Below are 14,288 nucleotides of genomic sequence, written 5' to 3'. Positions count from 1 at the left end.
CGTTGGGAAAATCCTTCCAGGGACAGCGATTACTACAGTGGACAGTTTATCATGTTATCAGGTTACAGGGTGCATGAAAGGGTAAAATCTCACAACTCCCACTTCATCTGCCGCCACTCCCGCCCTGTGTTATGAAACCATGATGCATCTGTCTTCCTCTGCCTCGGGGAACAAAACAAAAAATGATGGAAGGAACTTTTTAAGTCTTATAAGCATTTGACACACTGTCTTACTCTTACTCCATGTGGGCATAACTTTTGCAAATAATACTTTTAGGTTGTGTTATGTTACGTGGTCATGTTTTATTTACTTGACACTTCCTTTTGTCATTTAAATTTAAATTGCAAAGATTTTACTTCTCACTTATTTGGCTTTTAAAAGCAAGGTCACAACTTGTCGTCAGTGTTTTGCGGTTGTAGTTTTTTTTTTTATGTTGATTACTGTATAAAGTTTTAAAGTTACAGATTTAAATAAATACTTGTACTTTTGTAATCTTTGTCTCAAATGTGGAATGTATAATCACTGTTTACATATTTTAAACATGTTGGTACCTGTGATGTTTCTTTCTTGCCAAAACATCAGTGATCAGACAGACAATGACATCGTGGACAGCGGCTCTTCCCATTCAGCTTACTCCCCGCATGAACATACAAGTACATAACTGTTCGGTTAAAAATGTTTAATCTTCAGTTCCATTCAAAATCATATTGAATATGTAATAATTGTAACAAATAAAGATGGCTACTTTACGGATTTCACTTATCACGGGTTCTTTTTCAAACATAGCCCCTACGATAAATGAGGGACTACTGGATATAAGGCCACTTTTTTTTCAGACCCTGCCCAAGTGTCGTTTTGAATGCATTGGGGAATACTCCTCGCTGAGTCGAGTGATTAAAAGATGTAAGGATGTCCTCGGGAAAAACGTTTCTTTGAAGGAGGTCAGTGTTGGGCCAAGGGTGCAAGTGGAGGACTTGCGTGTTATTACCACTTGCCTGAGCATTTCTGGTTCAACCAAGCTGAAAGTTTAGAGCACGCTTTCACACTCTGCTATGTGCGGCGTTGTTACCTTTTGTGATGGTGTGTCGTCGATCTTCCAATGACATTGTGAAAGAAGGTTAATTAGAAGTTTAAGTGCATTTTAATGCACTGTCGTTTCTTTCTATGTGATTAGAATAATAAAATGACGTGGCCTCTTTTGTTTCAATCTGTTTCGGCACACGAAACTCAGTTCGATGGAATCAGTGAATAATCTATTCGGTCCAATGACTTTTGATTCTAACATGACATCTTTAGAAATTCTTTTTTTCAAAATTTGAGTCATGCAAACAAATCAAGGCATTCAGCCAATTACGATTAGATTTGATTTGAATGCATTAGGAAGATCACTGAAGCAGGAGAAGATGCAATTTGCTTCCTGGCAAACCGTGTCCAAATCTGCTTAACTGCAGCAATAACAACCTTGTTATAAATCACATGACTTCAATCATTAATGGGAATGTATTTATGTAAACTTTATTTGCTCAGATACGACAATTGAAAATCTCAATGCAGACCTGCCTGCAAACAGCACAAAGCAAAATAAAATTACGTAAAATAATCATTTTAATTGGCGGCCCGGTGATCCAGTGGTTAGCGCGTCGACCTCACAGTGCAGAGGTACCGGGTTCAATTCAAGCTCCGGGTTCCCTCTGTGAAGTTTCCATGTTCTCCGGGCCTGTGTGGGTTTTCTCCGGGTATTCCGGTTTCCTCCCACATTCCAAAAACATGCACGGCAGGCTGATTGAACACTCTAAATTGTCCCTAGGTGTGAGTGTGAGCGCGGATGGTTGTTCGCCGATGTGTGCCCTGCGATTGGCTGGCAACCGGTTCAGGGTGTCCCCCGCCTACTGCCCGAAGACAGCTGGGATAGGCTTCAGCACCCCCCGCGACCCATGTGAGGATAAGCGGATTTTTAAAGTGGTACATCACGTTGGTAAAGGCATAGTTTGATTCATCTCCAATAAAGGAAATTTGTCATTTTACTCTTTTCAAGTTGACTCGCCCATGAATACGCATATCAAACGGGTTTGGGAGCCACTTCATAGAACACTGAATCATGTCAACAGAAGTGTCAACAGACTCAATTGTCTTTTGAAAGCAAAAGCACATAATGATGTCGTGTTTGGCAATATTCTCCAGATTTCAACCGACATTTTACTGTTGCAACGCATCCGACCATAATTATGTGCTTCAGAGACACGTTTTCACTTTTCGAAAATGTTTTCCCTTTAGGTCTTTCCGCATATCTCTTTCTACCATGCTTAGCTTTCTTTCCTTCGAAGCCAGCAGCTATGCATGATTTCTCTTCGCTTTATCAGAGAGGATGAGCCCGGGATCGAAAATGATGCTCTCGAGACTGGAGGCAGAGGAAGAACTTTAAAAATTTTGACTTTCTCAAAATTAAACAACTTTGCTCCAGTGAATTTGAAAGAGTCTTTGTGAGGAATAAGAGGCTCATTTTTTTTTTCCTTCTCCCCAGATCCTTCCCCAATTTGCCTCAGCTTTCCCCTTTCATGCCCTTTTCGAGGCCAAATAGGATGCGCAATATAAGTCAGGCCTCCGGTGCAGCTTTGGAAAGAAGTGCAACCTAAAGTTTTTAGGAACAGATTTTTTTTCTTTGCAATTGAATCACATTTAATGTGAAGGCTATTCAGGCTTGAAGACAAGACAACTCAGGAAAAGTTGTTGTGTACTGACATGAAAGCTTTTAACATTCATTCAATCATCCATTCATTCGGTGACTCACGCACTTCCATAGGAATTAAACAAGCTGTTGAATTTTGAAGTCCCGCTCTCAAATGTCTGTGCACAAGATTTTGCATGTGATAAAGACTTTACTTGTCCAGATCCAGCTCAGACTTTCATCGAGCACCTGGTCCAACACATAGACAGGCATCATGGAAGTTGACACGTTTGCTTTCGCGGGCCATAGAAAAATGATGTGGCGGGCCAGATCTGGCCCCCGGCCTTTGAGTTTGACACCAAGTGTAACCAAAGCAGACCTTTTCAAAATCAAGCAATCAAACTGAATTCAATCAAGATGACAACTAACACAATGAAAAACAAGGCCGAGTAACAAACAAAAATCAATGAGAAAAAGTCATTGAGAAATAACGATCAGACACCAAAACGAAAAGTGTGTTGACCTCTGTTGAGATAAGCCTATTTTTTACTAAGTCCAATGACAAGGTCCGCTATGATCAGGAATTATTTTCAGGACCTGGTCAGCCAGGATTGCAAGCGTGCACAAACAATATCGCAAACAATAGTTATTGTAATAATGGACAATGAGCTATAATTTTTTTCTTGGAATTTGACGTGCCATGTGCCAATGTGTTGCTTGGCAACCTGGTTAACTCTCAGGCTCAACCGTCTCCTAAGCAATCTGTTACGGTATTCTGATTAAATTGATGCAAAAACACGCCCCTTAAAAGTAGCCTGTCGAGAGCGATGGACGTCACTGGCCATAGCTCCAAGATCCATGACGCAAGTTCTTTTCACAAGGAAGGTGACATATTTTCCAAATGGATCTCGATGGAGTTCACACGTCTCATGAAACCGCCACAATCCGGGCCTCCCAAATCACACTTGTTTTAGTGGTTGGTAATGAATTCCCCAGTTCCACATCGTGAGTCACGAGACTGACGATGACTGACTGGCGAACCGGTGAAATTTAGTCACAGTCCTAAAACAACGGTGACGGATTGTAATTTAGCAAAGATCTTCTTGTACATGAGAACCACAAAGAGAAAACATTTACATTTAAAATTTGGGAATTTTTCAACTGGACTGACTCTATTAGACATCAGATTCAATATTTCTGAGTCACTTTTTAGTGGTGGGGACAATTTTGATCATGAATTCTCAAGAATGGCAACAGCTGTAATATGGACACGGTATCATGGAAACAGATTACAAACCAGAGAACCAAAGCAGAACATCAAAGGTGCCTCGAGGTTTACGGTCTCTTGAGCTCAGCCTTCATCAAAGGGCATCTTGTGTTGCTTTGTTGATGAGTGTAGCACACACGGACTTCACACCCCAACGTATCCACTCACACCAACTCTATGTCTAAGATAGCTTCATGCATCCGTGGCAATTCAGAATGACAAAAGTAAAATTGCGTGGTCACGTTGATGGGCTTTCTATGGCCTGCAAAAGCAAATCGAAAAAGCAACTTTGAAGTTAACTCGTGTCGCGGAATGGATTGATTTGACTTTGGAAATTCCCATGCTTCTGCCACGTTGTGGTTTGCCACAATGTTAAGTTTGACACTCCGTGACCTCATCTTTGGGCTTCGGCATATGCAGATTCATGCAGATGCGCAAAAGCATCCATCTGGAATTTATTCACACGGGCTTCAGTGACACTTTGACATCCCTCACATTTCAAGTTTGACAGTCTAAGTTGACAACCTTTCACATCTCACTTTTGCAATGGCACGATGGTGACGCCGCCGGATGGAGTTGGATCCAATACGCTGTGCTGTGATGACACCAAGTGGACACATTGCAACTCAACCGTGCACTATAAGCCACACGCTGAAGCTTTTTCACTTGATTTTTGTGAAAGAAAGGCCGTTTTATTCACAGCGTTTTGGACAGAAGAGGCTTGTGCGACCACGTGTTTAATCTTTGGACCAGCCAGCCGGACGGCAAAGGTGGATAACCCGAATGTGTTATGAACATCTGGACACAAGATGTTCAACCAGATGAGCTGTGACTTCACTCCGGTCACATGTTGTTTTTCCTTTCTCTCACCACACAGAACAAAGTCATTTTCACTGGCCCTCTGTTATACACCAGACACCAGTGTAGGAAATTGTGTGAAATGTTGAGCGAGCGCGATGTCGAATTTAAACGCAACTTTTTCCTCCAAACGTGAATGGCACTGAGTGAGTCATCTGTCAACTCAACTTGGCACAAGCACAGGTAGAGCATGCAAACTCCCCACCTAAAGGCATGAAAAACACAAATTCAACCCCTGGACCTTCTTGCAGTGTGAAAACAGTACTGACCGCTGTATTACAGTGTCAAGAAAAAAAAACAACTAAACTATAGAGAGTGACTTAAAGGACAGCCATGTAAAAGTGGAACATCTGACGTCGAGTACAATCCATTCCGGGATGCTGGAAGACCAAATGCTTTGAATGAGAGTCCACTTGTATCATTTATTTTCCAGGATATATTCTCTTTTCAGCTATTCTTGAGGCTAGTCCTTCTTTTGGAATCTTTGAGGCAAAAATTTAAAGACAAAAAACAAAAGAAAACAAAGCACACTCCCACAATTAATCCTTTGATAGCTGAACTGAGGTCCTGCAATATGCTCATGGATGGATGATTTGGTTAAATTGAGGAGTCTGAGAAGTCTTTTGTGACTGCAGCTCATTTTCTCGCAAAGTTGAAATGTTGTAAGGAATATGGACACATCTTCTGAGTTAAACACATTGTATACACTCCAGAAATTGAGCACAGCATCTGATGTGTATGTGACTTCATCATCTGCTCCAAGCTTTGGAAATGAGAGAGGGCCTTGAAATCATCATCCCAGTCCACATGACTTTATTAACCTCATGTGAAGACTGCAGGGACCGATTGCCTACACAGGATGTGTGAGTGGAAATCTGCTCCTGATCACAGGAAATACTTGCCGTGTTGGAAAGCAAAAAAGACAAGGCTGTCTTTCTCCGGGATAAACATTAACAAAGCATTTTTCTGCTTTCATGACCTCCAACATGTTTTACTATTGAGAGTTCAAATGCTCGGTAAGAGTTCTTTTGAAGAAGAAAAATGGTGTTGCATTGCAGTCAGTCTGTTTTCTGTTTGGTACAGACTGAAAAAGAAAGAATCCCACTCACTGAGCAAAGTGAGGCAGTTGTCACGTTCCTGTTCTTGCGTCCCCCAGCAGGTGGCAGACCGGAGCCAATCCTCCAGTGTGCAAACCTGCTGCCAATGTTATCATCTGGGCGTCACGTATTTAAGGACCGACAAACTTTCAGCAGTTTGTCGGATTATTGTTGACCTTGCTACTGCTGTTGCGCAACTGATCATTTTTCTCTAGACCTCTCGCTCTTGTCGTATTAGTTCTGGTTCTCTGGATTATGTTTTTTTTTGTAAGTACAATATAGTCTTAGTTCCATGATTTGATCTCGCTTCAGGGGAATTGGATTCTTGGCATTTCGTTGTTAGTTAATTTCTTCCTCGCCTTTTGCAAGCACTTTTGGTTAACGTATTGTTTTTCTTTCCATGGTCATTTTTTTTTGACCAGCGATTTCTGTTTCTCCTTTTGTCGGCGGTTTGTGTGAATAAATATTTTTTTGTTACGGAGTTTTGTATGGTGTCTACAAGTCTGGGATACTAAAACATGATTCGGTTCGCTTCGAACCTGACAGGAGTAGAGTAGAGCAAAGATACTGACTGTGAGACAGACAACAATAACACTGCGCTCATTCACATCTCTTGGCCTAAAAGACATTCAAGGCTGTCCCCACAACAGCCGTTATCTGGATTTCCCAGGATGAAAACAAAAAAAACCCCACACGGAATCCTATCTTCCTCTCCTTATTCTCCCAAGCCTGTGACTGATAAGGTCTTGGCCTTGCAGTTGCAGGTGCAATGTCAAAGTTTTCATGTGAAGTCTTGAGAATTGTACTGTTTTCAAATGTACGCGACATGTGCTGAGGGTCCCCCCCACTCCTCTCTGGCTCAAACTATCCTCCCATTTGCGAGAATGGTTGGAGTCTAGTTACCCCCCCCCCCCGCACCTCCTCTTCCCGACTGTTTCCTTTCACATCTAGGATATCGGGGCGCTTAATAGCCACCCATCGGGCTTCTCATTCCATCTCCCAAATGTTGGTGATTGCTGTCTTGTTCATGTTCCTCCGAACGGGTTGTAACTGGGAAGTAAATTCCTTTTGTTTCTTGCATACATGACCAATAAATCTGATTCTGATTCACGCTTTTAGGCCCTTGACCAGGTGAAAGGCAGAATCTTATGGGACCGGATGGGTGGAAGAGTGTCAAGCTGGAGCAGGTCCAAAGTTATTTTGTGAGCTGACTGACGCCTCAGTGGAGAAGCAGATACACAGGCAGGCGTCGGGGTGGCCTCTTTCTGGGGGCCCCCCTGTGTTGATGCTGGAAATGGGTCAGCAAGACAGAGGGGCACAGTGGAAGGAGGAAGTCGTGTACGGTGAGCTGGAAGAGACCGAGACACAAGGCTTTGTTTACTGGCAGTTATGTATTGGCTTTCCGTTATACCCATACTTGTGTATTCTCAACCTGTTAGATGTGGCTATGCGTAAAAACCACTGGGACTTATACCTGTCGGATTCAGAACAGACGTAGTCACTAGAAACAAGTTGAGTGCAGACTGGGGCTGTTGCAACAGTAACAATTCCGGAGGGACTTAGTGTTAATAATAAAGCAAAACAAAAGCAAGGGTGCATAATGCATATAGAGCGTGAAAGCAGTACGAACGGTTAAACAGGAGGTAATTGAAACGCTCGTGAGACGGAATGAATGAGAAAGAAAAGGATTAAAAAGTGCTTTTTGTTCCCGTATCACTTTATTCCAAGTAAGCCCAGCGGGGGTGAAGAACATTCTGCTCTTTTTCTCCGTGGAGGATCAATGGGAAAAAAAAAAAGCGCTTACTTTCATAGTCACAGGAGAAATAAAATTAACATTCTTAATCAGCCACTGAAATGTGTGTACATCTGCATTGACTGAAATGTGTGCATCCCACTTTGCACAAATCAAAATCGCAAAATGAATGGATGGATGTCATAGGATCAACCCAATAACGTCAGCGAGTATGTGCAATTGCTCGAGAGGTGAAAAGAAAACGCATCATAGAGGAGAGTTTGCACAAAGTTGCCATGCATCCCACTTTGCACAAATCAAAATCGCAAAATGGATGGATGGATGTCATAGGATCAACCCAATAACGTTAGCGAGTATGTGCAATTGCTACAGAGGTGAAAAGAAAAAGCATGATAGAGGAGAGTTTGCACAAGTTGCCGCAAGGAGGCAGTGTTTTACTTTGAGGAAAATGATCACGCCAGCAACCATTTTGCCTCCAATTCTCAGCTGCTGTTACTTTTAAACTGCAAAATGATGGCAGGCCATAAATTAGGGCAGCGAGTAGCTTGTTATTTAATTTTTGATGTGTCCGCTTTGAAAGGAAAACAGAGGCCTGTTTCTCTCTGGCAGGCGAGAAGAGGAAGCACAACAACAGTAACACAATAAAATGACGGAATGGAAGGAATGAGAAACAGCCACATAGTATTGACTAGAGTGACAGACTTTATCCTAAAACATGCTGGGAAAACCCCATGAGGTTATGAATATGAGCTGGTCGGGACACTGAAGCCACCTTAAGCTTCATGGTGGTTGCCACGGGGTGGTCAAATCTGTTGAACTTGATAACTTCCCTTCCAGCACATCCCATAGCATTCAATCACTGACATGCTATCTTGTATACAGTGAAGCCCAAAGGTATACGGACGATGAGGTTTTTTTTGTTGTTGGCAAAAGAGGCCTCCATTAGCCTGAAAGAAGAGCGTATATCAGTACACGAGATAGGCATGTTATTGTCAGCACACTGAGGCGCCTTTGTGGTCTATGTGAACATGGTGAAAACCAAAGGCAACACGTTTCTGGAATCGAGAAAGGAACAGTTGATGGTTCCAAAGGATAACGCAACAGGGTGCAACCGGTATTATGGCTTGGGCACGTGTTGCCCTTCGTGGGCTCACGGCTCACGAGCATTCATTGTAACACAAGTTGCGGTGATGTATCAAGGGAAAAAAAAAACCTATATGAACGCATATAAAAAGTCAATGGAATCAAGATCTTGTGATAATGCAACATGTCTGTGCAACATCCGTGACTTGATGTTGTGTTTCTAACTTGGCAGAAAATTGGCTTCCTTTAAGGGGAAAATAATTTGTTTTTTTTGTCCTGCTTCACACCACACAAAAACGATGAGTAAGAAGGGCAGACAGATGTGTGGTTTAGGGGAAAAAAAAAAACAGAACACATCACATGACTGGTCTTTGAAAATGCTTTATATGCAACTGGTTCTTGATCTTTGCAGACACTGTATAGAAAACACTTGTTTCCACATTTCTCAAACATTTAAAGCAAGTCGGAGCTTGCTCACAAAATCACTTTTATCAGGCTCTCCACTCACTGACGATTCACAGTAGGTTTTATAACACTGTTTCTTTATCGTACGATATTTCTCAGCTTTTTTTAAAATTTATTTATTTAAAATACTTCTCAACAGTTATGCTGTAATATTTGTAACGTGATACATTTTATTTACATAGGCTTATTAAGTGGGAGCGCAATGCAATGTGCATGTACATACAGTATGTTTGAATTAGATGTATGGCTGAATGTGTGCACGTTCGCCTCGATTCGCCCAACTGTTTGTCAGAGCCTTACTTGAGCCAGGTCTGGACTCTCAGTGCTGCAAGCGGGTAGCTGTAAACAGACTTGCCACTCCCTTAGAACTACCGTGATAGCTTGAAGACATTGTCGGGGACCGAGGTGACTACAGATGATGTGAAGAAGCATTCAGTTTTTTTGGACTTTTCAAACATTCAGAGGCTCCGAAGGCTCGCTGGTTGCATGGTCACGTTCGTACGGGGGCCGCAATTGTTTGCTTGAGTCCTCACCTCAGTCTGTTCACGCAGGATCCTTTTACCTCGACTCCCGAATCTATCTGTTTCGACTTAACGCAGGCTACAAGCACTTGTGCAGAGTACACAATCGTCTCTAACCACAGCGATAAAACAAAAGAAGCGGCCGCACGCATTCAGCCAGACATCCTCATCAGGTCCTCGACAAAACAAATGTCGATGAATTTGAGGCACATAATCTGACAGGCACGGTTGAAGCCTGAATTTTGGTACGTTTGAAATAAAAATCAACCAAGAATGATTAAGATGTCACAAAAATGCTCCAGCTATTCACAGACGGAACATATGAAACATCGAAATACTCGACGTTTCGAAAGATGTCCCGCATGTACTGGCATAACTAAGTACCATATGAGTAAATACCTGTAGTTGGAGGAAGATCAAGAAGTACCACGAAAATGATAAGGCAGTACTACGGAGTACTGTTGCTTTTATCAAAGATGCAATGGCTATTGCGCAAGCACAAAAATCAATGCGCTCCGACAGTCTCATCAATTCAGGATTGGGGCCCAAAATATAGTCGGAGGCCTCTTACTGCTGGGTCCCTGCATTTTTTTGAAGATCAGGTATTGTTGTTTGTGGTTCCACTGATCGAAAAACTTTAAGAACCACAGACAAGTGCCTCTGCTGGCTGCAGGATGAACATTATGGAACATGGGAATGCAAATATGTGGCCAATCTCTTCTGGGTGACTTCACCCACAAAGACCCCAAGGAGGCTTATTTTTCTTTTTTTTTTTTAAATTGGACTAAAAATCTTATTGGACTTAAAATACGATCAGATCAGTTGAGTTGATTCTTTGCGTCTGCTAATGGTCAGCGTGAAAGTAAAAGGGAGAATGAGAGAGAGCAGGTAATCTGTCCATCCTTCCCTTCACCCCTTGTTTTGTCAGAATGGGGATCGGGCGTTTGGGTCAGCGTCACTTCAACCATCGTCTGGGGTTGAATCTTCTGGAGTGGAAGAATCCTCAGCAAACTCATCTGAAGAGCCACTCTTGTGGATGCGCCCATCGCAGCGCATGCTATTGAAAGTCTTGCGGAAAGCCTCCATCATGGAGTGCGCGAGCTTCTTGGCTTCCAGCTTGCTTTCACACTCCACGGCGTGGCAGTCCATCTGGAAGGTGAGGTCGTCGTTGATCTCCCGGTAGATCCAGGCAAATACGTTGGGCTGGACGCTGTGATCGGCTGTGCAATATGCGATCCGCGCCACCTGGTAGGTGTCCATGGTTACTGAGGCCTCGCCGTGCCCATCCAGGTGGTGGAGACGTACCTGGAAGGGCCGTATCTCCAGTAGAGAGCTGCCAGCGGGGCACGTGCCCTGCTGCTGAGCGAGAGCGCGATGCTCCACCAGACCCACCACCGCTGACTCTGTGCAGCCAGACAAGAAGTTGGTTCCAGAAATGGTCACCTTCCCCAGGTAGGTCACCTGCAGCAAATGAAATCACATTGGGTTAATAAAAACAACAGATTCCAAGACTTGGCTTTTTTTTTTTTTTTTTTTTTTTAAAACCACATATTCCTCGCGTAGACAGCTTGGGAGGCTTGACAATAAAACTGCTGCAAGTCATCATAAGCCGTTTGTAATGTCGAAAGCAAAAATAGGTTACGGAACATAAGGAGTCAGTTAACTTGAGGTTCAATAACTCCCTGTCTTCTTTGGTAACAGCGCGGACACATTGAAGGCTGTCTGCGCTGGAATGCAAAGAGAAAAGGTATTTTACGCCACAATGGCTGGAGCAGTCTCCACGGAAGAAACGTGAAAAATAACACAGCATACCAGGACTGTGGCAGACTGAGGAGATTGAGATGGATAAGTTGTGAAGTTCGTCACACGGTTCTTGATGGGAACTCAGCCAGTCTGGAAGCAGCCCAGAATGGCTCACTTGTGCCCTTTCGCTACACTACTCTTTATGGCTTTATAAAAATACACATAGGAGGAGCTTTTGACGAGCCAAATGCTCAAATAGTTTTCATTCCCGTCTGTGTTTATAGTCGAACCGGGGCATAATTCTTTCTCAAAATGCTATTACATTTGACACATCGCTGTAGATGATGTGAGCATATTAAGAGGCCATACTCTGTGTGTGTGTGTGTGTGTGTGTGTGTGTATATATTTATACTTTCATGCAACAACAAAAAGTTTTGACATGTTTGGCACCACCTTGACAACAAGGTGACACATCTCAAGAGGCTATCCGTTTAAAAAAAAATTAAAATTAGTCACCGACCCGTCCATGTTGAGGAAACGGTTCGACTGTAAGTCAAACTGACAGTGTATACAGACGCCCTTGTCTGATTTTATTCATAGCATACTTTCCTGCTTTCACAGGATCTGTTTAGTCTGCCGGTGCCAGGGCAAACCCCCTTTTCTCCACCATGACTTCAAATGAATGGGATCTTTCAGGAAAGTGTGGATAACAATCCGCAAGTCACTGCGTGTGTGGCTCTGCCAGCCAATGAACAAGTGACCACCAAACCAAAATCGAAGCAATATTGAAAATTCATGGTGACGGTAATATGTTTCACAACAACCCCACACTAACCCTAACCCTAAACCTAACCCCAGCCCTAACCCTGAACCCCAACCCTAACCCCAACCCTAAACCCCAACCCTAACCCTGAACCCCAACCCTAAACCCTAACTCCCTAACCCTAACCCTAAACCTCAACCCTAACCCCCTCACCCTAACCCCCTAACCCTAAACCCTAACCCGAACCTCAACCTGAACCCCTAAATCCTAACCCAACCCTAACCCCCTAACTCTAACCCTAAACCATAACCATAACCCTTAACCCTAACCCCTAGCCCTCGCCCTAACCCGAACCCCTAGCCCGAACCCAAACCCATAACCCTAACCCTAGCTTTCAAGGCCCCTTGACATTATAATGCTCTGCTACTTTCATGGACAAGTCATGATGGGAGATCCAAAGATCTCGTGAGCCAAAATCAATCATGACCCACACCCCACCCAAAACCTGGACCATATCCATCACAAAGCCAGAGGTTTCTATTTGAATATTGAATACCAAGTCAAGTAATTCAGGTCTGCTTTGCTCACTCTCATATTTTGATACTGAATATTTTGCCGGCTTCCGAGTTTTATTTGAGTTTTTCACTCACAGGGTTGAAGGCCAAACATGCAGTTGGTGTTGTTTCCCCAGATGTTTGCATGTCCTTCTCCCGTGAGAACCGGATCCGTATCTCGGGTACGAGTATTACAGGTCGATTCACTTTATTTGCCCTATTAAGAATGTATCTAACTCAGGCGCAAGATACCTTGTACATGCGTTAGGTTGGATGGAAAGGGGGAGAAATGAGATGAGATATTCACACAACTTACTCATAGTCAAAATTGCATCTAGATTTTTGGTTAGGGGACAAAGTAGAACCACAAATGAACTGTAAGAAGTAAAGTACCAGTATCACTTTTTTTCATTGTTTAAAAACCTTGGCTAATCAGGCAAATAATTCCAAATATGTTGCATAGCATTACCGAGAGGTAAAACATCATTCTTTCAATGGAGTCAGGGTGGAAATTGTCCAGCAAAGCAGTTTTATAAATTCACCGGAATTGGTCTAAAGCAAATAAAATGTGCCACACTGTAAAGTGGTGCTGTGCACAGCATGTCAACACAATGGTATTGCAGCTATCGTTTCTATCCAAGAGTGAGTGTGTCAGAATGATAAATAAAAGAAGCAAAAGATTCAGAGTTGGAAACAACAGTCACTTCTGCCGGAGGAGTTGCGAGTCAAACCACATACTTGCTGTACTGCAGCTTTCGTCACAAGTTCGGGCTAAAATTGAAACCCGAAATAAACCATCAGCAACCAGCACACATCTGCAGTCCTCCAAGTGATTGAAAGCCAGGCATGCATCTTTAAATCATCTCAGAGCATTACAAAGTCGTCCACATTTGTTCCTCATCTGTTGCCTCCTCTTCTTTCAACTTTTCCCACTCTCTCTTTTATTGTTTTTTTCAGCGTACACATCGCATCCCCTCTGCTGTGTTGCACTCCCTCATTCAGCTCATGATTAACATTTCGCAAGAGTTTGTCTTGTACATGTGCTTTCAAGACTGCACAAATCCTGCACAGAGTGAGGGAAGGAGGCCGAAAGGGCGCCTAAAGTGCAAGTGCGGGCGAGAAACGGAGCGCGTTCAGAAAAACAGAGGAAACCACGAGAGTCAAGGAAACCAAACAAATGTCTTTTTTTTTCACTGCGAGTCTTCACCTTGTGTGCGTGCGTGTGTATTCATGCATGCTCCGCGTGAGGTCTGACTACCACCACCTGATGACTTTTCATTCAGTGCTTATGGATTGTGAGATTTGTACGTTAATCAGTAGCTGCAGAACCATTAATGAGGTCAATCACTTGTGTTCAGATAAATGTGTGCAATTATGGGGGGAAAAAAAAATAATAATAATCGGCCATCATAAGGGGTTAGGGTTTCAAAATACGGTTTCAAATTAGGGTTAGAGTTTCAGATAGATATGGTAGACAGACGGACACAGAGAGAGAGAGAGAGAGAGAGAGAGAGAGAGA

At 43.0% G+C, this 14,288-nt stretch overlaps 1 protein-coding gene across 1 annotated transcript in view; it reads right to left on the bottom strand.

Moving 5' to 3' along the window:
* Nucleotides 1-10,473: 10,473 nt before the first annotated feature.
* Nucleotides 10,474-14,288, bottom strand: part of pid1 (phosphotyrosine interaction domain containing 1) — a 20,074-nt gene continuing 16,259 nt past the window's right edge. The window contains exon 3 of the mRNA XM_019886037.1: nucleotides 10,474-11,170. Coding sequence (XP_019741596.1) covers nucleotides 10,670-11,170 — 501 coding nt within the window. The 3' untranslated portion in view covers nucleotides 10,474-10,669. The remainder of the gene's footprint in view (nucleotides 11,171-14,288) is intronic.

Source organism: Hippocampus comes, unplaced genomic scaffold (genome assembly GCF_001891065.2).
Source record: "Hippocampus comes isolate QL1 unplaced genomic scaffold, H_comes_QL1_v1.1 scaffold29, whole genome shotgun sequence".
NCBI lineage: Eukaryota > Metazoa > Chordata > Actinopteri > Syngnathiformes > Syngnathidae > Hippocampus > Hippocampus comes.
This window is presented reverse-complemented; position numbering and strand designations above follow the sequence as displayed.